At 44.2% G+C, this 20,744-nt stretch overlaps 1 protein-coding gene across 4 annotated transcripts in view; it reads left to right on the top strand.

Annotated features, from left to right (window-relative positions):
• The window catches only part of LOC148517666 (cationic amino acid transporter 2-like), a 57,589-nt gene that overhangs the window by 33,643 nt on the left and 3,202 nt on the right, over nt 1-20,744 (top strand). For 2 of the 4 annotated variants that reach the window (XM_088478339.1, XM_088478338.1), the window contains exons 4-10: nt 612-777; nt 6,804-6,940; nt 7,075-7,297; nt 11,249-11,385; nt 15,897-15,999; nt 16,090-16,226; nt 17,540-17,706. In XM_088478339.1, the coding sequence (XP_088334465.1) occupies nt 612-777; nt 6,804-6,940; nt 7,075-7,297; nt 11,249-11,385; nt 15,897-15,999; nt 16,090-16,226; nt 17,540-17,706 (1,070 nt within the window). The remainder of the gene's footprint in view (nt 1-611; nt 778-6,803; nt 6,941-7,074; nt 7,298-11,248; nt 11,386-15,896; nt 16,000-16,089; nt 16,227-17,539; nt 17,707-20,744) is intronic. The other 2 variants (XM_088478340.1, XM_088478341.1) reach the window with 2 other exon arrangements.

The following is a 20,744-nucleotide window of genomic DNA, read 5'->3' as shown; positions in this document are numbered from 1 at the left end:
AACATACATACACACCCACACTTACATAGGAACATACATACACACCCACACTTACATAGGAACATACATACACACCCACACTTACATAGGTACATACATACACACCCACACTTACATAGGAACATACATACACACCTGCACTTATATAAATTTGTATATACTGTATGTTCACAGACACACTTTCACTTACTTTGGGGTCGTATCCTAACATGCTGCAGCAGGTTGTTAATGTGGGTGGGGCTGAGCAGTTTCCATCATTAGGCTCTGCCCCCGCTGCATAATCCCGCGATTCACTGGTCTGTGGGAGTGGATGATCCGCCCCCTCACCATAGACCTGCGAATCGTGGCATAATGCCGCAAGGGGGCGGGGCTACGACCACCATGGGTAAAATAAACATTTGGTCTTTTGGGGGGGGGGCCATAAGGGTCTGCTTAACTGAGGCAGTAGAATGTGAGTTACAAGCTTACAGACTTGTACTCCTGAATGGGTTGATGCTAAGCAAAACTCTAACCTGCATGACAATTAATGTTGGGAATCGGTGGTCTAAATTGCAAATTAGGTTAGTATGTCCATGTAATACAAAGTGTGGCTGTCACGTCTTGCTTCCCAGGCCTTCTGTCCTTTGGTGTCAAAGAATCAACCACCGTGAACAAAGTTTTCACGACCATCAACATAATAGTCCTAGTGTTTGTTATCGTCAGCGGGTTCGTTAAGGGTGACCTGAGAAACTGGGAGATCACCAAGGAAGAGCTAAGTGACGCCATTTGGCGCATGAGGTACTATTCGCGTTTCTTGTCTATAATCATAAAAAATACAGTCTTATCCGTGTAACATCACACCAATCGGTCGACCCACATTAGGGATGCAAAGTCCTTTACAGTATGTTTCTCACTTAAGGGGAGTTGTATCAAGACTTGGAGGCCTATTCATCAATACTAAAATAAAGTTTTTAAGGACATTTTCCTTAAATAACGTTATTTTAGTATTCATGATGACACTTAGCAAGGAGATATCAGTGTTATCTCCTGTGCAAAGTCCCCCTGCGTTAATTTCCACACTCTCCATACTAATATGGAAATTATGGTATTCATCAAATTCCGAAAATTATGTATTTTCCACTGTGAGGTGGCGGATAGCAGGTGAGACTTACGTGCGGTCAGCTGGACAGGTGCTCTGCAGCTCCCTTCGGCGCTCTGGTCCGACCTCTGGCTCCGGTGGTTGCTCGCACACTGTGTTCTCCCAGCAGAACACAATAAAGTTTAGAAAAAAAAAACGTTTTTTTTTTCTTCTCTATGGTGTGCTGGGAGACCACGTGTCAGACCAGCAGGATGGAGCCGGAGGCTGCTGCGGGGGCAGGGAAGTGCAGGACGGGGGGGGAGGTGAGCGGAGGGGCTTGGGGGGCAGCACGCAAACTTACCGCCGCTGTAGGTAGTGCTGCGTATGCGCTGAGTTTACGAATGTAACAGCACATGCACAGCACGGATTCCAGCTGCGGTAAGTTAGAGTAGAGGGAAAAGTATCTATTTCCCAAAAACTGTCATCGCAAAAATGACAGCTTTTCAGAATAGATACTTATGGAGAGGAGGAATGATGAATTCCTCCGGTAATTAGGTAGAACTCCATGCAAGTTCTAAACCTAATTACCTCCATCGATTTTTAAGGTATGATGAATAAGCCCCTTGGAGAGAGATAAGGTTGAGAAGTTGCTCATAGCAGCCAATCATCTTCTGCACTTTTATAGATCATGGGCCATATTCAATTAGAAAACTCTCTATTTTTGGATAAAAATGTGGGGATTTCTTTTAGAACCCTTTGGACACACCCCCCCTAATAAAAAATTGCCCCAAAAATGTATCGGAAGTTGTGTACTTTGGCAAAAAAAAGGCAGCACAAATTTTGGGTGAAAAAAATAGTTGAAAATGATAGAAAGTTATTTTATTTTCTGGAAAATACTGTTCCACGTAAATTGGGGGTACGTTAAAATGGGTGCAAGTATATTTTCGTGTCGTTAAACATTGTTAACAAAACGTCTGCTGCGATCACGTGCGATGTTTAAAACACTTCACACATCCATACCGCCCCCCCCCCCCTGAAAAATCTGATGCAAAATGTTCAAACCATTTTCAATTTCAATGTTTTTTTTTTCACCCAAACTGTTGCTTGGTTGCTTTTTGCCATAGTACGCAAGTTACTAAATTTCTTGGGGATAATTTATCATTACGGGGGGTGTCCAAAGGGTTCTGAAAGAAATCCCCACATTTCTAGCCAAAAATAGGCATTTTGCATTTTTTTTTCTCCTGGTCTGGGATAATGAAAACTTTTCTCCAGTTTTTTTTCTCCATTTTCGTCTGTTTGCCGTTTTCGCCGCTATTTGAATACTGCCTGTAAGTTCTATAAATGAAAGATAGAAGCTGATTGGCTGCTATGGAAAACTTCACTTTATCTTTCTCCAAAGTTTGATGCCTCCCCCCCTGATGGAATTATGAAGTCACAGAAGATGGGGTCATTCCCAGTCCTATAACACTTACGCAGCCCTGTGCTAATATAGCAGCCAGTGCAGGCTGAGTAATAATCTGAGTAATAATCTGGAACAAATATAGGGACTGCTGCTTCAGCACCAGATCCAGCAGAAGTAACTAATGTGGAGTAATCTGCACAGATATTGGTTATAGCGCTATGTGGAATTTCTATATGTTAGCTATAGAAAGTACTCGTTAGCATTGTTACCAGTAATGGCACAGGCACAGGCTGCCTATTGTTAGTTTCTAGCAGTGGACCCAACATATAATCTATTTTTCGGCATAGGCATACAGTATTGAGATAGGATAAGAAGAGCACCTGTTTTTGTATTTAATTTTTAGCTCCTATATATCAGTGAGACTGGAACATCCTGTGGCCAGGTTATATAATCAGTATGTTCACACGGATTGAAATGCCTCCGAAAAGTTAAGGAGTAAAACAGATACGAAATACTAGTTTGGGGCATTTACGAACCTTCCTCCTTCCCTACTCACTGCCATAAAACCTGCTCAACCAACATAATTACTGTCACTGTAGGTTGTTTGTTCTATTTTTTATTTTGAGAAAATGCCACTTTACTCTATAAAGTTAGATTAAGGCACCATATTTACCACACTTTGGCCGTAAGTAAGAATTATAATCTCCGCTTAACAGTGCAATAAAAACATAAATTTTTACCTCTATAGAGGACAAGTGGAGAAGTTGCCCATAGCAACCAATCAGATTGCAGCTATCATTTCTATAGTATCTTCTCTAAAAGGATAGCTGGGTGATTAGCTAGGGATGTAGTGATACTGCCTGTGGACAGGATGCCGGCCGACAGTATAACCATGGCGGAATCCCGACACCCAGCATAATGCCGTCGCCGATATCCCGAATGAGATCAGGGTACCGGCATCTGCATCACGAACCACCGGAATCCCGAACGTCCACGGACGGGTAAGTATCGTTATGCTCCCGGGGAAGGGGGGCCTTAGGTTTAGGCACCCCGGGGGGAAATTAGGGTTATGCACCCCCCTGGAGTGTTAGAGTTAGGCTGCGGAGAAGGGTGGGTTAGGGTTAGGCACCACTGGGGTGGGTTAGGGTTAGGCATCCCCCCGGGAGCCTTAGGTTTAGGGTGCCGGAAGGGGGGGTTAGGGTTAGGCACCACCAGGGGGACGTTATATGTTAGGTACTCCCCCTGGGAGGTTAGGGTTTGGCACCACAAATAGAGGGTTAGGGTACTTACCTTCCCCTCGTTGGGATCTCCTCCTGTCGGACTTCCGCAGTCGGGATTTGAACCGCGTCTCGAGTGGTGTAATAAAATTTGTTATATTATGACACGTGGTGAGGTATGTTTGATTAATGGGTGTTAGTGGGTGGAGCCTTACATTATACTGTAGATCAGTGGTTCGCAAACTCTGTCCTCAGGACCCCACGCAGCTCACATTTTTCAGGTCACCCAGCAGGCGCACAGGTGCAGTCATTACTCACTGACACGTTTTAAAAGATCCACAGATGGAGATAATTATTTCACTTGTGATTCTGGGCCTTATTTATCAACGAATATCATCACTCACAACGAGTGCTAAAACTTGCTATGTATTATAAATGGTGCAGTTGGGAGATGATTGGCTGGAGCACCATTTATAATCCGCAATGAGTTTGTCACTCGTTGTGAGTGATAAAACTTGTTGATAAATAAGGCCCTCTGTGAGGAGACCTGGAAAACATGCACAGTTTGTGGTCCTGAGGACCGAGTTTGAGAACCTGAGCTGTAGATTATATAGGTAACCTGCTTCTCCATTTTTGTATTCTGGAATCTACCCCCTCCCCCCTTCCTCCCTCCCTATTGTTTGTATGTTTTTTTGTTTTGCTTTCAGAGTGATTAGATGGAATTGTAGGTGGCGGAGTGAAATAGCTCAGATTAATTTAGTTGTTTTAAAGTTTTGGTTCTATGGGGGGTATTCATGAAAGCTTGGAGAGAGATAAAATTGTAAAAGATAATAGACCAACCAATCAGCTTCTAACTGATATTTTTCAAACACAGCCTGTAAAGTGACAGTTAGCAACTGATTGGTTGGTTCTTTATCTCACTTCACTCTCCAAGCTTTCATGAATCCCCCTATGTACTAAGATTTGGAGAGAGGAAAAGTGAATGGAGATAAAGGGATCTGTGTACTAAGCCTTGGGGAGAGATACAGTGGAGAGAGATACAGTACAAACAAATCCGCTGCTAACTGTCATGTTACAAGCTGTGTTTGAAAAATGACAGTTAGGAGCTGATTGGCTGGCACTTTATCTGCATCCACTTTATCACTCTCCAAACCGTAGTATTGTACATATACCCCATAGTCTGGTGATGCAGACTGGCCTTTCCAGACAGATACTAGGAGGGCATCCTAAAAGGGCTGGTACACCAGCAAATGTTTGTTTGTATGGTCTGTATTGCTGTTTCTGATTGGTCCGCCACCATCCCCACAATCTTCCTGATTTTTGAGAAATAAGTGTTAATTTATTCTTTGCCAAATCTCTGTCTCTTTATTTGATGAAATATATATTACAGTGTTTATGTTATGTGTTTGTGGTTTAAGATAGTTCGCAGGTTCTCAAATTCGTACCCCAAACAGTGCATGTTTTCCAGGTCTCCTCACAGAATCACAAGTGAAATAATTAGCACCACCTGTGGATGTTTTAAAAATGTGTCAGTGAGTAATGAATACACCTGTGCACCTGCTGGGTGACCTGGAAAACATGAGCTGTGTGGGGTCCTGAGGACCGAGTTTGAGAACCACTGAGATAGTTCATTCATTAGCAACAAAGTGAACACTCAGGGGCTTTGGGGCAGATGTATGAAGCTCTGGAAAGTGATAAAGTGGAGAGTGATAAACGTCCAGCCACTCAGCTCCTAAAGCCATGTACACACTAGCCGATATTTTGTACTATTGAACGATAACATTATTGTTCAATCGTTCACTATATATCGGCCAGTGTGTATGCCGTCAACGACCAACGATGCGCACTCCCACTGGTCGTTGACGATATCTTTCATTGCCCGTACTTGCAGGGCAACGTGACGATATCGGCTGGTTCCTCCAGTGCGGAGATGAGGGCGGGTGCCGACACTGAACGGTATCGTTAACGACATTGAGCACTCACTAGATGATATCGCTCATGGAGCATATCTTCCAGTGTGTATCCGCTTTTACTGCAGGCTTGCCTACCCTCCCGATTTGGCCGGGAGCCTCCCGATTTTCGGGTGCCGCTCCCGGCCCCCCGCGAAGGCAGGCAAGCCTCCCACAAGCCGCCATCCCTCCCTACCCCCCTGCAGAGTTACTAGGGAAACCCCTGCAGCGGGGAGGCCCGGTGACGCGATTCGCATTGTGATGAGGGGGCGGAGCCGCGATGACGCGATCTCGCGGCCACACCCATGGCCCGCACTGGCCACACCCCCGCAACGGCGTTATAGTGCGGCCACGCTCCCCGCTGTAAGCTGACATTCAGCCCCCTCCCGGAAGGAGGGAGCCTAATGTCGGCAATTATGCTTTACTGTCATGTCTCTCTGTAAAGCGCTGCGGAATATGTGTGCACTATATAAATAACTGGTAATAATAATGTCACAGGCTGTGTTTGAAAAATGTCTGTTAGGAGCCGATTGGTTGGTTGTTTATCACTTCCCACTTTATCACTTTCCAGAGTTTCAAACATATGCTCCTTTGTCTGTGCGCTTATGATAGCTACCGTAGGTTATTGTACTGGCAACTTTTACACTTGTCCTCTTTAGAAAGATTGATACGATCAATTCCGCAGCAAAATGTAATTATAATAATTTTAAAAGTGTATGTGTATTATTAAGGCTTAACAAACTGTGTGGGAATTTAATTTTAAATTATAGTACAATAATTAAATATTACACTGGTATTTCCACATTACGCTCATGATGCCTTGTAAGTGTGATGCAAGGAAAAATATTCAGTGATTAATAACAAACTAATCTGACACCATTAAATAAACACTAATACCAAAGCACATATATGGGCTTATACAGTAGCCTACGAGATGCAGGCATGGGCCCGAATCCGGCGAGTTAGCCCCTTTTTAAAAAAAAAAAACATCAAAAAAAAAAAAAAAAAAAAACACCAATATTTTTAAAGACAAAGCATTAAAAATAGGGGTTGGCCTGCTGGCATTGCAGCAGTGCTTGCATCTCGCAGTCAGCTACATAAGGCCCATAGAAAGTTGTATTCGCTTTGGGAATAATGCTGTTTTATTGAAAAACATGTTTTAACCATCATACCAACAGTAATCATTCTGCAGGTGGCAATATAACGGGCACCTTTGGAGTCGGCGGATTCATGCCGTTTGGTTTTAGCGGCACTATAGCGGGAGCCGCAACCTGCTTTTACGCCTTTGTTGGATTTGACTGCATTGCCACCACAGGTATATACTTTATATATAAATATACATAACATTCGGGAAAGGGGGGTGGCTGATGAGAATGCATTATAAGGGTAATAAAGATCCATGTGACTGTGGAGATGTGTGTTAATTAACATGGACATACTGGTTTCCAGGAGAGGAGGTGAAGAACCCGCAGCGAGCTATACCACTGGGAATAGTCGTGTCCCTGACCATATGTTTTCTGGCATATTTTGGAGTTTCCGCCTCTCTGACGCTAATGATGCCGTATTACCTCCTGGGTTCCGAGAGTCCGCTGCCATCTGCTTTTGAATATGTTGGGTGGAGTGTAGCCAAATTCATTGTGGCAGTCGGATCCCTCTGTGCCTTGACCACAAGGTAAGATGGAAAATCCTGTTACTTCTCTTGGATCATCATTAATCACATGCTGTAATAATATGTGTAGCATTAAATTCTATATTACATCAATCACTACTACTGTGCAAAGAGTCCTGGCTCATCTCTAGCTGATTGACTGGTTTTGGAACATGTTATACAATGTATCATTTCTTACCTGAACTTGTCTTTTTCTTGTCATTTAATAATTTGTCTCTTCCTTTCCATGACTTATTATAATACAAAATACAAAGTTGACTTCAGGGGATGTCATGGGCACTATGCTGTGGCTATGGTTTTCCCCTTGACATCCAATCACCAAACTCGGGCCTTACACATGCAATGGTATTGTCTGGTATTGTCTTGCAGTTTGTCAATCTTCTAGCTGACAGCATGTGCTCTGTGCTTAGCTACAACTGTGCACTGTCCACACCAACCTGTAATTATCATTACTTCATCCAGTGTCCTAATCACTATCATCCATACCTACGTAGTGCCTCGCAACCTCATTGTGCCTCCTGTGATCACCATGAATTCAACTCCCTATGCTGGGTCTGATCTCCAGCATTTCCAATGCCACAGTATGTTTGGTCTCCAGCACTCCTTGTGGTGGGCCTGGTCTTCGGCACTCCCTGTGGTGGGCCTGGTCCCCAGCACTCCCTGTGCTACAGTATGTCTGGTCTCCAGCACTCCCTGAACTGGGTCTGGTCTCCAGAATTCCATGTGCTATGTCTGCTATCCAGCATTCCCTGTGCTACAGTACTGTATGTCTGTATCTCCAGCACTCCCTTTGGTGAAAGTGGTCTCCAGCACTCCCTGTGGTGGGCCTGGTCTCAAGCACTCCCTGTGCTGGGTCTGGTCTCCAGCACTCCCTGTGGTGGGCCTGGTCTCAAGTACTCCCTGTGCTGGGTCTGGTCTCCAGCACTCCCTGTGGTGGGTCTGGTCTTGAGCAACCCTGTGCTGGGTCTGGTCTCCAGCACTCCCTGTGGTGGACCTGGTCTCAAGTACTCCCTGTGCTGGGTCTGGTCTCCAGCACTCCCTGTGGTGGGCCTGGTCTCAAACACTCCCTGTGCTGGGTCTGGTCTCCAGCACACCCTGTCCTGGGTCTGGTCTCCAACACTCCCTGTGCTGGGTCTGGTCCCCAGCACTCCCTGTGTTGGACCTGGGTCTGGTCTTCAGCACTTCCTGTGCTACATTATGTCTGGTCTCCAGCACTCCCTGTGGTGGGTCTGGTCTCCAGCACTCTCTGTGCTACAGTATGTCTGATCTCCAGCACTCCCTGTGGTGGGTCTGGTCTCCAGCACTCTCTGTGCTACAGTATGTCTGATCTCCAGCACTCCCTGTGGTGGGTCTGGTCTCCAGCACTCTCTGTGCTACAGTATGTCTGATCTCCAGCACTCCCTGTGGTGGGTCTGGTCTCCAGCACTCTCTGTGCTACAGTATGTCTGATCTCCAGCACTCCCTGTGGTGGGTCTGATCTCCAGCACTCACTGTGGTGGGCCTGGTCTCCACCACCCCTTTGGGGGGTCTGATCCCCAGCACTCCCTGTGATGGGCATGGTCTCCAGCACTCCTTGTGCTAGATCTGGTCTCCAGCTTCCTCAGCCTGAACTCACTCAGCCATGCTCCTTATATGGTTCCAGATCACTTCTCACCATTCTTAAGTTATTCTTTGTTCCCCCATCTTGCTCAACTCACACTCAACCCTGATGTGCACTCACCTAGACACCTCCAACCTTCCCTCTCATTCATACCATTCTTAGCCAGATCCACAGTTACCTTTACTATTAGCCAGTCCACACTGTGTCTGGATGGAACACTTCATATAATTCAATAGTCATCCACAGCTGTTCTCCAATCACTCATCCCCTCGGTCTCCAGGCCTGTTATCCTCCTCCACTACTGTCAATTATTCCCTTGTGTCCAGTTTTGGCTCACACCTTCTCCATTTAAACTGATCTCCCTGCTGTTTCCTCCAGTCCAACTGTCATCCTTGTAATGTGTTCACGGAGGCATTTCCTTAAGCAGCAGGTGACTGTCCAGCAATTGTGGGATCACAAGTCATGGTGGGTCTTGTAGCTGCTGGAAAGCCACAGTGTACTGGCATCAGATCTCACAGGGAGGGTTTCACTTCACAAACCTAATGCATAGAACTTTGTACTGGGATAGTGTAGAGACCAGTGCGCAGGGATAATATGGCTCACCTGCTGGGCAGTAATGTGACTGGGCCACTGCAAAATTAAACCTCTACCTAAAATATATATATATACAAACTCACTGGCACATATGTAACATTTGTTAATGAAGTTTGTGAACAGTTCATTGCAAAGTAGATGTGATACGGGAGGTTGATCTCCCCTCCTGGGTGCCTGGGCTGGTTTGCACCGTAACGGGTAGATGGTGAGTTGCTCCAGCTACAGTGAAAAACCAGTCCCAGGGGGAGATTTGTCAGAGCTTGGAGAAAGATTGGAAAGAGATAAAATACCAACCAATCAGCTGCTGTCATTTTACAGGCCGTGTTTGAAAAATGCCAGAAGCTGATCGGTTGGTACTTTATCTCTCTCCAAGCTTTGATAAATCTCTCCCCATCCCCCTTACCCAGATTGGTCAGAGCATCGTTGCTGCATAAAAACAACGTTACCCCACCATCTCCCCAGAGGTTATCTGTGCTGTTCTATAAAGCACTGGGGGCTCTTCACAACCATCTGCACTGTGGGTGATGGTTATTTAACTAGATTGGCAACACTGGAGTAATTATGAAAGAAATCTCTAATTATGCATCTTTCTCCACATATCATCTATGCAGGGCCTCAAAGGACTCTTGTATGCATGATTTGCTTTACATAGGTATTTTTGTGCTGTATATAAGTATATCAGTATAAGTTTTTTAGGATATGTAGGATATGTAGAAGACTCAGGGCCTCATTCAGAGGCGGTCGGAGGATGCAAGCGGTCGCTCAGAAACTGGGCGGCCGCTTGCATCCTGACCGGCCGCCTCTGTTTCGGTCGTTAGGCTGTGGGTTAACACCCACAGCTCTAACGACCGCTAGGGTGATGGTCGCGATGGTCATTGACCATCGCGACCATCGGGGCTTACGACGAGACCCTAGGGTAGGGTCTCACTTGTCGTAAGCCCCGGAGAGCTTCTGGCTCTGTCAGAGCCGGAAGCTCTCCACTGACATCACTAGTGATGTCAGTGGGGCCTCCCCCAAACTGTAGGCGTTCCCATGGGAATGCCTCAGTTTGGGCTGCCACCCCCCCGGCCCGCCTTCCAAATGGGGCGAGCTGTCAATCAACATCGACAGCTCGCCCCCTTTGAAAAGAGACCCGCTACGACCAGCGCTGTTGGTCGTAGCGGGTCTCACACATGCGCACGAAGGAGCCGGCTCCCTCGTGCGCATGCGCACTAGATAAACATCGAGGCGGCCGTGCGGTCGTAGACCGTACGGCCGCCTCTGAATACAGCCCTCAAACTCTTGACCCCTGTTCATTATAATAGTTAAAATTTAATTGGCAAAATAAAAAGATTAAATCTTTTTTTTAATTTTCTTTTAATTCTTGCTACATTGTTGTCTAGATCCTGTAAATATTACACACGGCTATAGTATTTTGCAGAAGGCCACCTAGCTATTGGTTAGTTTAACTGCAGTGAAAGCCATGAGACTACAGAAGTAAATAGGACACCTAATGGACACACGGTGTATTGCAGCTGGTCAGACAGATTATAGTGTCCTGCGAGGACAAAGTCAATCACTGTCTGAAGTAAAAGAATGGTCATTGTTGTAAACGGAGTGTATAGTGTAAGAAGGATGTACATAAATGATGGTCAAGCAAGCAATGAAGGAGTTGGTTAGTTGTTCTACCAGGGTTTGCTATTCTTACACAACTTTTATTTTTTTTTCAGTGACAACAAATAGATGTGTTGTCACCTTGTGTATCCTGTTTTGTTTCATAGCCTCCTGGGAGCCATGTTCCCCATGCCACGGATCCTCTTCGCCATGGCCAGAGATGGGTTACTCTTCCGACCACTGTCTCGGCTCAGCAGCCGCCAGAGTCCAGTGGTTGCCACCATGGCATCGGGCGTAGTCGCAGGTGCATTTTTATTCATATTTTTAATTATTATTTCTGTTTTCTTCTTGACCATGGAACTCTCCAACTTCTCTGCTTAACAATCTCTGTAAAAAACACTGAAAAGGCAAATATGAGTGACCCAGACATCAGTACAGGTTGAGTCTCCCATATCCAAAATGCTTGGGACCAGGGGTATTTTGGATATCGGAATACTCCGTAATTTGGAATATTTGCATAAAATAATTAAATATCTTGGGAATGGAACCCAAATCTAAACACAGAATGATTTTATGTTTTATATACACCTTATACACATAGCCTGAAGGTCATTTTATACTATATTTTTAATAATTTTGTGCATCAAAAAAAGTTTGTGTACATACATGAAATTCATTTATGTTTCATATACACCTTATACACAGAGCCTGAAGGTAATTTTATACTATATTTTTAATAATTTGTGCTTTAAACAAAGTTTGTGTATTTCGGAATATTCCGTATTTCGGAATATTTGGATATGGGAGATTCAACCTGTATAACATGTCTGTATTACTGACTGATTGTCAGGATACAATAATAGTGCAACACATTTAAGACTACACAACCTCCAGTCTTATTTTGTTATAACAGAGGCTTCAATAAAGTGCATACACAGGCAGTATGTTAGAACATTTGAAAGTCTTTTTTTTTTTTAAATGGAGTCTTTTTTATTGAATTTAATAAAAAAATCTAAATCTACAAAAGAAAAATACACAATAAATGTTGCAGACAAGGAATAAAATAAACGCAGCATTGACAATGACATACAGTATAACAGCATGTTGGAGAATATAAATGAACAAACAGGATATACTGTAATTACAATCCCCAACACCTCAACAAACAATTGGATAAAACAGGTATCTGAAGGCTCCTTTTGCACACCCGTACCTTGAACCAGTATATAGAAAAAAAAGGGACATAGATCGTAACTGCACACTATACTAAAGGAGACATTTGAAAGTTTTTAATTGTCATCAATCTTTACTTTGTCATAAAGTAAAGGCTTTAAAACGTTGGAGCATACTGCGCTTTATTGAAGCCACGAGTGCCTTACCATATCTGGTTATATGCGGATCCTACTGTATTGTGAGGGCACCGGGTGCAGTGATGATCCACTTGGTGTATATATATATATATATATATATATATATATATATATATATATATACTGTGTATATATATATATATATATATATATATATACACACAGTATATATATATATATATATATATATATATGTATATATATATATATTTATATAGCGGGTAAAATAAGTATTGAACACATCAACATTTTTCTCAGTAAATATATTTGTAATGGGGCTATTGTAATTACATTTTCACCAAATGTCAGCAATGGGATCGGTATGATTTACCGACAGCGGCAGCCCGATCTCGATTGCAGTAAGGTAAGTATAAACTAACCTAACACCCCTAACCCTAACCCTCCCTTAGGGGTACCTAACCCTAGCCCCCCCAGTGCCTAACCCTAATCCCCCCTCTAAGTGCCTAAACCTAACCCCTTCTTCCCCGCTTCCTAAACCTAAGTCTCCCGGGGGGGTGCCTAACCCTAACCTCTCCCCGGGGTTGCCTATCCCTAACCCCCCCTTCCCCTAGCCTAGACCTAACCCCCCCCCCCCCCACAGGAGCCCTGAACCTATCCCTCCCCTCCGCGGCTGTCCACGCCCGGCGCCCGGTTTACCTTCGATCGAGATGCCGGGCTCCCGGCGTAGGTAACATGACAGGCATCGAGATTTCGACGCCTGTCATTTAACCTTTGCCGGGATTAGACATAGGGAATCCCGACCGCCGGCTTCCCGACTGCTTCCCGTCAGCAACAACCCATGCAATCCATAGATGCAAAGAAATCAAACCATAGATGTCCATAAACTAAGTTATGTGTAATAATGTGAAAAGATACAGGGAAGAAGTATTGAACACTCTTACTGATATTTATTTAATACTTCATACAAAAGCCTTTGTTGGTAATGACAGCTTCAAGACGCTTCCTGTATGGAGAAACTAGTCGCATGCATTGCTCAGGTGTGATTTGGGCCCATTCTTCCACACAGTCTTCAAATTTGAAGGTTCTGTTGACCTCTTCTATTAACTCTGATCTTTAGTTCTTTCCATAGATTTTCAATTGGATTCATGTCAGGTGATTGTCTGGGCCATTCTAGCAGTTTTATTTTCTTTCTCTGAAACTAATTGAGAGCGTCCTTGGCTGTGTGTTTCGGATCATTGTCTTGCTGAAAGGTCCACCCTCCTTTCATCTTCAGCATCCTGGTAGATGGCAGCAGATTTTTACCAAGAATGTCTTGGTACATTTTTCCATTTATCCTTCCTTCAATCTCATGAAGTATGCCAGTACCGTATGCTGAAAAGCAGCCACACACCATGATGTTCCCACCTCCAAACGTCACTGTTGGTATGGTGTTTTGGGGTAATGTGCAGTGCCATTTCTCCTCCAAACATGGTGTGTTTTATGGCATCCAAAGAGTTTAATTTTGGTCTCATCTGACCAAACTATATTCTCCCAGTATTTCACAGGCTTGTCCAAATGTTGTGCAGTAAACTTTAAACGAGCTTCAACATGCTTTTTCTTCAGCAATGGAGTCTTGCGTGGTGAGCGTGCATACAGGCCATGGCAGTTGAGTGCTAATTAAGGTCTTTCTGAAGCTCTCCACAAGTGGTCCTTGGATCTTGGACAACTCTTCTGGTAATTATTTTCACTCCTCTGTTAGAAATCTTGCGAGGATCTCCTGGTCGTGGCCGGTTTATGGTGAAATGATGTTCTTTCCACTTCCAGATTATGGCCCCAACAGTGCTCACTGGAACGTTCAGAAGTTTAAAAATCCTTCTGCAACCAATGTCATCAATATGTTTTGCAACAATAAGATTGCAAAGGTCTTGAGAGAGCTCTTTGCTTTTACCCATCATGAGATGTTTCTTGTGTGACACTCTGGTAATGAGACACCTTTTTATAGACCATCAGTTGGAACTGAACCAGCTTATATTAATTTGCACTGACAAGGGGCAGGATTGCTTTCTAATTACTGATAGACTTCAGCTGGTGTCTTGGCTTTCCATGCTTTTTTGCACCTCCCTTTCAATACTTTTTCCCTGTGTCATTTCACATTATTACACACAACATAATTTATGGACATACTGTATATGGTTTGATTTCTTTGATCGTGTGGATTGCATGGGCTGTTGCTGACATTTGGTGAAAATTTCATTACAATATCCCAATTACAAATATATTTACTGAGAAAAATGTTGATGTGTTCAGTTACTGATCTACATTAGTGTCTCAGGATTTATTCCACTGAAAGAAACCACACTCTTGCCCAGGCTTGCCTATCTGTAGAGCCATTCCAAGCATAGGGCAGTAATGATGGCTGGGAGCAGTATAGGGCCACCATACTGTAGTCACTAATCTACCCAATGGAATTCCTTATAGTTTATTTTAATCTCTTTTAGAATTTCTATTCTACAATAATAAATAGAGTGTGATGGAGTTTCCCAGCTTTAGCTCTATAAACTGTGGCATTACTGCATCTGTCTGGAAGAGCAGGACATGCAGTGAGGGTTAGACCAACAATCCCAGGTTCTCATGTTTTTACAGCTCCTTATCATGTGGCCTTGAACTTTCCATGCAGTAGGTTTAGAAATGACACATGGGATGATGTACTCACTCATGGTCCTATTATCACTGTCCAGTAAATATTAATAATAGCTTCAATTATAGTATTAGGGAAAAGCTTACATGTATCCTAAATTACATTTTATATTTAAAACAATAGACTTCTAAAATTATGGTACAGTGTCTTATAGCTTAATATTCTGACCAGAAAATCTTATCCTGCACTGAGGTGCCCAAACAAGAATGCCCAAAGAGTGCCCAAACAAGAATGAAACAGGCTGTCAAGATGGTATCGTATTGTTTTAAAGGGCTGCAATGTTACCCAGATATTTATTCTACTTAATAGGAGTAGCTTATTAAATAACATGACCTAAAATAACCAGATAGTTTTCAATAGTGTAGTGTTGATCACATATGATGTTATATTGTGGATTATTTTGGATAATTGCCAGACATCACAGTGTTTACAACTGTGATGCTGCCAGATAATGATCCTATTTAAGATGGGTGGATCTTTATATGTTATGGCGATAACAAACAGCAATGTAGCTGGTAGTTATCTGTTTGTTTGTTTTTTGTCCAATTGGGTCACTCATATGTAAGGTCAAATTGAATAGTCATCTCCTTCGTTCACTCTTTGGTTCTGCAACAGAATTGGCATGTTCATGTGTGTACGTGCATGTCCTTTCAATCCTTAATTGGCACTAGACCGATCAGCGATATTGTTGAAAGTTCTAATCATGCAAATAACATAATTACAAAGACTATAACTGTGGACCTACCTGTATAGTACATGCAAACATACATTAGAATGATCTTTTACAACATGAGTTCTGGCCTACAGCTATCATGGCGTTTCTATTCGACCTGAGAGCCTTGGTTGATTTGATGTCAATTGGAACCCTGCTGGCCTACACTTTGGTGTCTGCTTGCGTCCTGCTGCTGAGGTAGGCCAATAGTCACATGCAAAAACTGAGATCATAGTCTTTGCTAGAGATGATTTATAAATAATGTTGTTTGCTTTGTGATTTCAATAGGTACAAGCTAGAGACAGAAATTGTACAGACAACCAATGGTGAAATTCATGACCATTATGATATCGGCTTACGGAAGCCACCCGTTCCCAGTCCGGCACGCTCCTCGATACTAGTGGCACGGGGCGTGCTAACATTAAGTTAGTATCAACTAGTCTTTGTTCAGAGATGACCTTTTGTCATGACATACAGTCTTTGATCAGAGGTGACCTTTTGGCTTGACATCATTGTGAGACATCCATTTCACTCAAAAGAGGGAAGGTTTAAAGGCATGAAGTGGATTATTTAGATGCCGTACAATGGTGAGACTGGCTTAGAAGTCGGAAGTGGGCATTTTCTCCTGTGATGTCATAGTAGTTGGTGGGCCCAACATGACGTAACCCGGATACCAACCATGCACAGCATAGGAAGACATATCAGGGAGGCATATCAATGGATGACTGATAATGAAATGTACTGGCCAGTTAAATTGTGGACTGTCTGAAAGAAGGAGAGCCGAGGATTGGCTTGAGCAGGGAGTAAATGAGAGGGGAGGAGGAAGCTGGGGATAAAACTGATTTGAATGTGAGTAGAGTAGAGCAATACAGATAAACACCTTTAGGGACCAGCAAATGAGAAGAAGGGATCCTGCACCAAGGTGAATATGGTGGAGAGATCTTCATAAGTTGCATGACACATGGTGATCGTGGAGGACTATAAGGCTGTGTGGCAGTCATGCAGGGCAGGAGGGCAATGATGGAGACAGTGGATGGGAGTGATGGTAACAGTCGCAGGCTGGTGGGGTCTGTACATAGCTATAGACAATAGACTAGTGTTTCTAGAGAGGAGGGGGCTCGTGTGCAGTCTCTGTCCTGGGCACCCTCCTCTCTCTCCAGCGGCCGGCTGCGATCAGCGACGAAAGCCGCAACTGTAGACTCTAGGCACTAGAGTGTGCTCGGAGTCTACAGCGCATGCGCAGGTCACCGGGAAAATTGCCCTTGCACATCCTGCACCCATGGATATGCCCCTGGGAGCAGATGTTAGTTAGCAGTTCAGTTGTTGAGTGGTATGGACACATTGCAAGATAGTTAAACAAGAATCTAAAGGGTTCACCATTGCATTCAGAATGGCCTAGTCACTAGAATCTACTTAACAATAATATTTCAGAGAGTGGTGGCATTGCTACTGAAGGCTTACCTGTCCCCGCAGATGTGGGGGCGTATGTACAGTAAAAGGTTGCGAGCTGCAGTCTCTATGGGAACTTCTGCTAGTCTTCCCGTATTTTTAAAGCGACAATCATTTAAAAGGCAAAATCAGCTTGGTTTCCCGCAGTGGCTGCAGCTCACAACCTATTACATAAGCCCTGTGGATTCAATATGATTGTTAAAGTGGTTATAATCTTGTTTTCCAAAAAATTCATCTCACCTGATAGATGCAAAATAAAATGATGGTTAAATAAGGTTATCTATTCCAGCCGTCCTTGTCTGCGTAGCGAGTGTTGTGTCTACGGCAGGATTGCGGTATGTGCTGTCTGGCTCATTTTGGTGTGTTACTCCGCTTGTCCTTGCCCTCTTTGGAATAGCAGCGATCACCGTCTTCATCTGGAGGCAGCCACAAAATCAGAGTAAAGCAGCATTCATGGTGAGTGCTAATAATCACGCACATTCCCTACACTGCGCTATTCACATTAGCTACAGTATATATGAGCAGTTTCACTCTTGTGGACAGACATTGTAGCCAAATTGAATTGTGAATCCAGATTAATGCCCAGTTACTGGCATAACTATAGTGTTTGCAGGCGGCCTGCCTTCCTGCACCCAGCTCTGGCGGGAATTAGTGCCAAAGGGCATGGTGAGAACATGTGACACTGTATTGGCTACAGAGATGGACATTCTCCAAACTACTTGTCATTGTCACGATTATAGTGTATTTAATGCACTATATCATGGCGAGTAGTTTGCAGACCATCCCTTTCTACCTTGCAAACTGCAGACTTGCGTAGATTGCAGTACAAGCTGTAGAATGCAGCTCAGGGTGAGGAGAGCAGTAAACAGGAGACCCCTAATGTGAACTGTTGGCACTATGACACTACTATAGGGCAGGAAATTAACTACACAGATATACAAGTGTCGCATATCAAATTAAACAGAGCAGTCTACTGGTGCATCTTAGCCACATCACATTGCGACCAAAATGCACTTTTGGGCAAAAAAGACACTCAGTGCAAGCAGAGTCACACGCTACGTTTCACACCGAGTGGGGCTCTTTGGCAGCGACAATGTACGAGGACACACCTGTACACTCACTCACATGTCTGCAGAGATTGAGTCACTTTTACACATGTAAAACTGAATATTTGTAAAGGCCCAGTGACAGCTTAAACAGAGTGAATTATTTCACGGGCGCAACTACAAGTGCGTCTTTCCAGCGAAGTGGTCCCTCGGACTGGTTTTCTGTATGGCAGAGGGATTTCATGTTAACGGTCCTTGTTAGGCTCTGGGGCAGGTTGAGGATTTACTTTGGACACTTCATTTTTTTTTTTTTTCTTAATTATTGAATTAATTTTATTTTGTAAAAAAAAATAAAAAAAAAAATCTGCGCATGGGAATGGTTCTAAAATGATTCTGTTCTTGCACTGTGGCCTAGAAAAACGTTTGCGACAAGCAGCAGCAAGTTTTATTATTCATATAGGAAGACCTGCATTCTCCCCCAGCGATGAGCTGTTGAAGAATTCAAATCCTTTTTGCTGAAGGGAAATTGGCTTACTCAGAAAGGACCACTCCAGAAAGCACTTGCTCTCATCCCTATTTTTGTTTTTCCAGTTCTCAATAAACCAGGTGCATCTACTCCATACTTTACCCCAATGTTTTCTTCAGCCTGAGCAAACTGCCGCACAGCCAGGGGCGGTCTGGGAATTTAAAGTGGCCCTGGCAATATCTCTAGAAGTGGCCTCATGTAGATGGAATCAAAAACAGTAGACGGGTCTAACACACATGGAGGCGGGATTAGCACACGGTTATATGGTTCAAATTGTGATTAGATGCGCACTGAAGGGGTATTTCTCGTAGTGGGTGGGTATACAGCTCGTACTGAGAGGTTGCCCACCTCTCTATAAACATCAAAGAAACAATAGGGGTACTGCGCTCAACCCTTACAAGTGTACTAAATGTTACTGTTGCTTGTTTCAAATATAATGCTGGCAAAGAAGGAGAGGTTCCATGTCTAAGATCATGCCATCAATTTTACTAAAGAATATGCAAATGTAATAAATTATATTGTACACAATATCAGTCAGTGTAACACTGACTGATAGATATTAACAGTTATCAGCTGCATGTATATCAAGTTTTGTTTTGATTTGATTTTATATTGTGTGTGCGGATAATGTTTCCAAAGCATATATCTCTTGTATTGGATGCACGGAAGAGACAAAGGGGAGATAAAGGGGGGCACTTCTCCAGCAGGAGATAGCTGGCAGCAGCTACCTGTCAGATGTACACAGTCCCTTAAGCCGCATATAGGGCCTGATTCAGACCCACTCGCAAGCAGCTGTCCGCTCGCAAGTGGGTCGATGTTCTGCACTGCGCATGCGCACGACGGCGGGAGCTCCGTCGTGCGCATGCGCCAGACGCGACGAGTGAAGGACTTTCCTTCGCTCGTTGTGTCTGATCAAAGGGGGCGTGCTGTCGATGTTGATTGACAGCATGCCCCCTTTGGTGGGCGTGCCGGGGGCGTGCCTCCCTGACGGGGGCGTTCCCAAGGGAACGCCTACCGTCAGAAGCCGGCCCACTGACATCACTAGTGATGTCAGTGGGAGTGATTTGGGCTCTGATAGAGCCAAAATCACTCCGGGCCTTGTGGTTGAAAACCTCAACCGCAGGCTCCGGCTCGCAGTGGTGATGGTCGCGATGGTCAAGACCATCGCGGCCATCAAACTGCACGCTCATATAGGCTGTGGGTGGTGACCCACAGCTATACGAGCGTCCAGGAGGACGCTCCATAATTATGGAGGGCGGCCCTCATTCAGAGCGTGCGCTCTGCTCAGAGCGTACGGCTCTGAATGAGGGCCATAGTTCCCAGCCACAACCTCAATTCCGCTAGTGCGGAACTCCACAACAAAAGCAGGTGACCAAGAGTATCCCAACGGGGCCAATGGCCTGGCCCTGACGCGTTTCGCACCGCAACTTGGGGGCTTTTTTCAAAGAGACTCTCTGTGCACTAAGCCAGTTAAGATCCCACTGCACAGTGTACACACTAAGGGGCCTATGTATCAAAGCTTAATGATGGAATCTTGAAGAGATAAAATTGTCAGAGGAAAAGTATTAACCAATCAGCTCCTGTCATTTTTCAAACACAACTTGTAAAATGTAAGTTAGAAGCTGATTGGTTAGTGCTTTATCTCTCACAATTTTATCTCTCTCAAGTCTTTGATACATAGGCCCCTAAATCTACAGAGACGGAGACAGACTGCATGATTAATTAGGCTGTGCTGTAGTATGAACGCTGAACGGAGCTCTGAGGAGGTGGGGAGGGCTGCAGTGTCTAGAAAGTTATTACTGCATGCACCCAGCTGAGTTCCCAGCCTAGGACTGTGCTAAGGGCACACAGCTCCTGCACAAGGCAGCCAGACCAAGCCGGGAGTAGGAGCTGCAGAACGTTCCGCTCGTGGAGCTGCTGAG

This window comes from Taudactylus pleione, unplaced genomic scaffold (genome assembly GCF_031769625.1).
Source record: "Taudactylus pleione unplaced genomic scaffold, aTauple2 ptg000212l, whole genome shotgun sequence".
In the NCBI taxonomy this organism is placed as follows: Eukaryota; Metazoa; Chordata; class Amphibia; order Anura; family Myobatrachidae; genus Taudactylus; species Taudactylus pleione.
The sequence above is the reverse complement of the archived record's forward strand: the minus strand, read 5'-3'. Positions and strand labels throughout refer to the sequence as shown.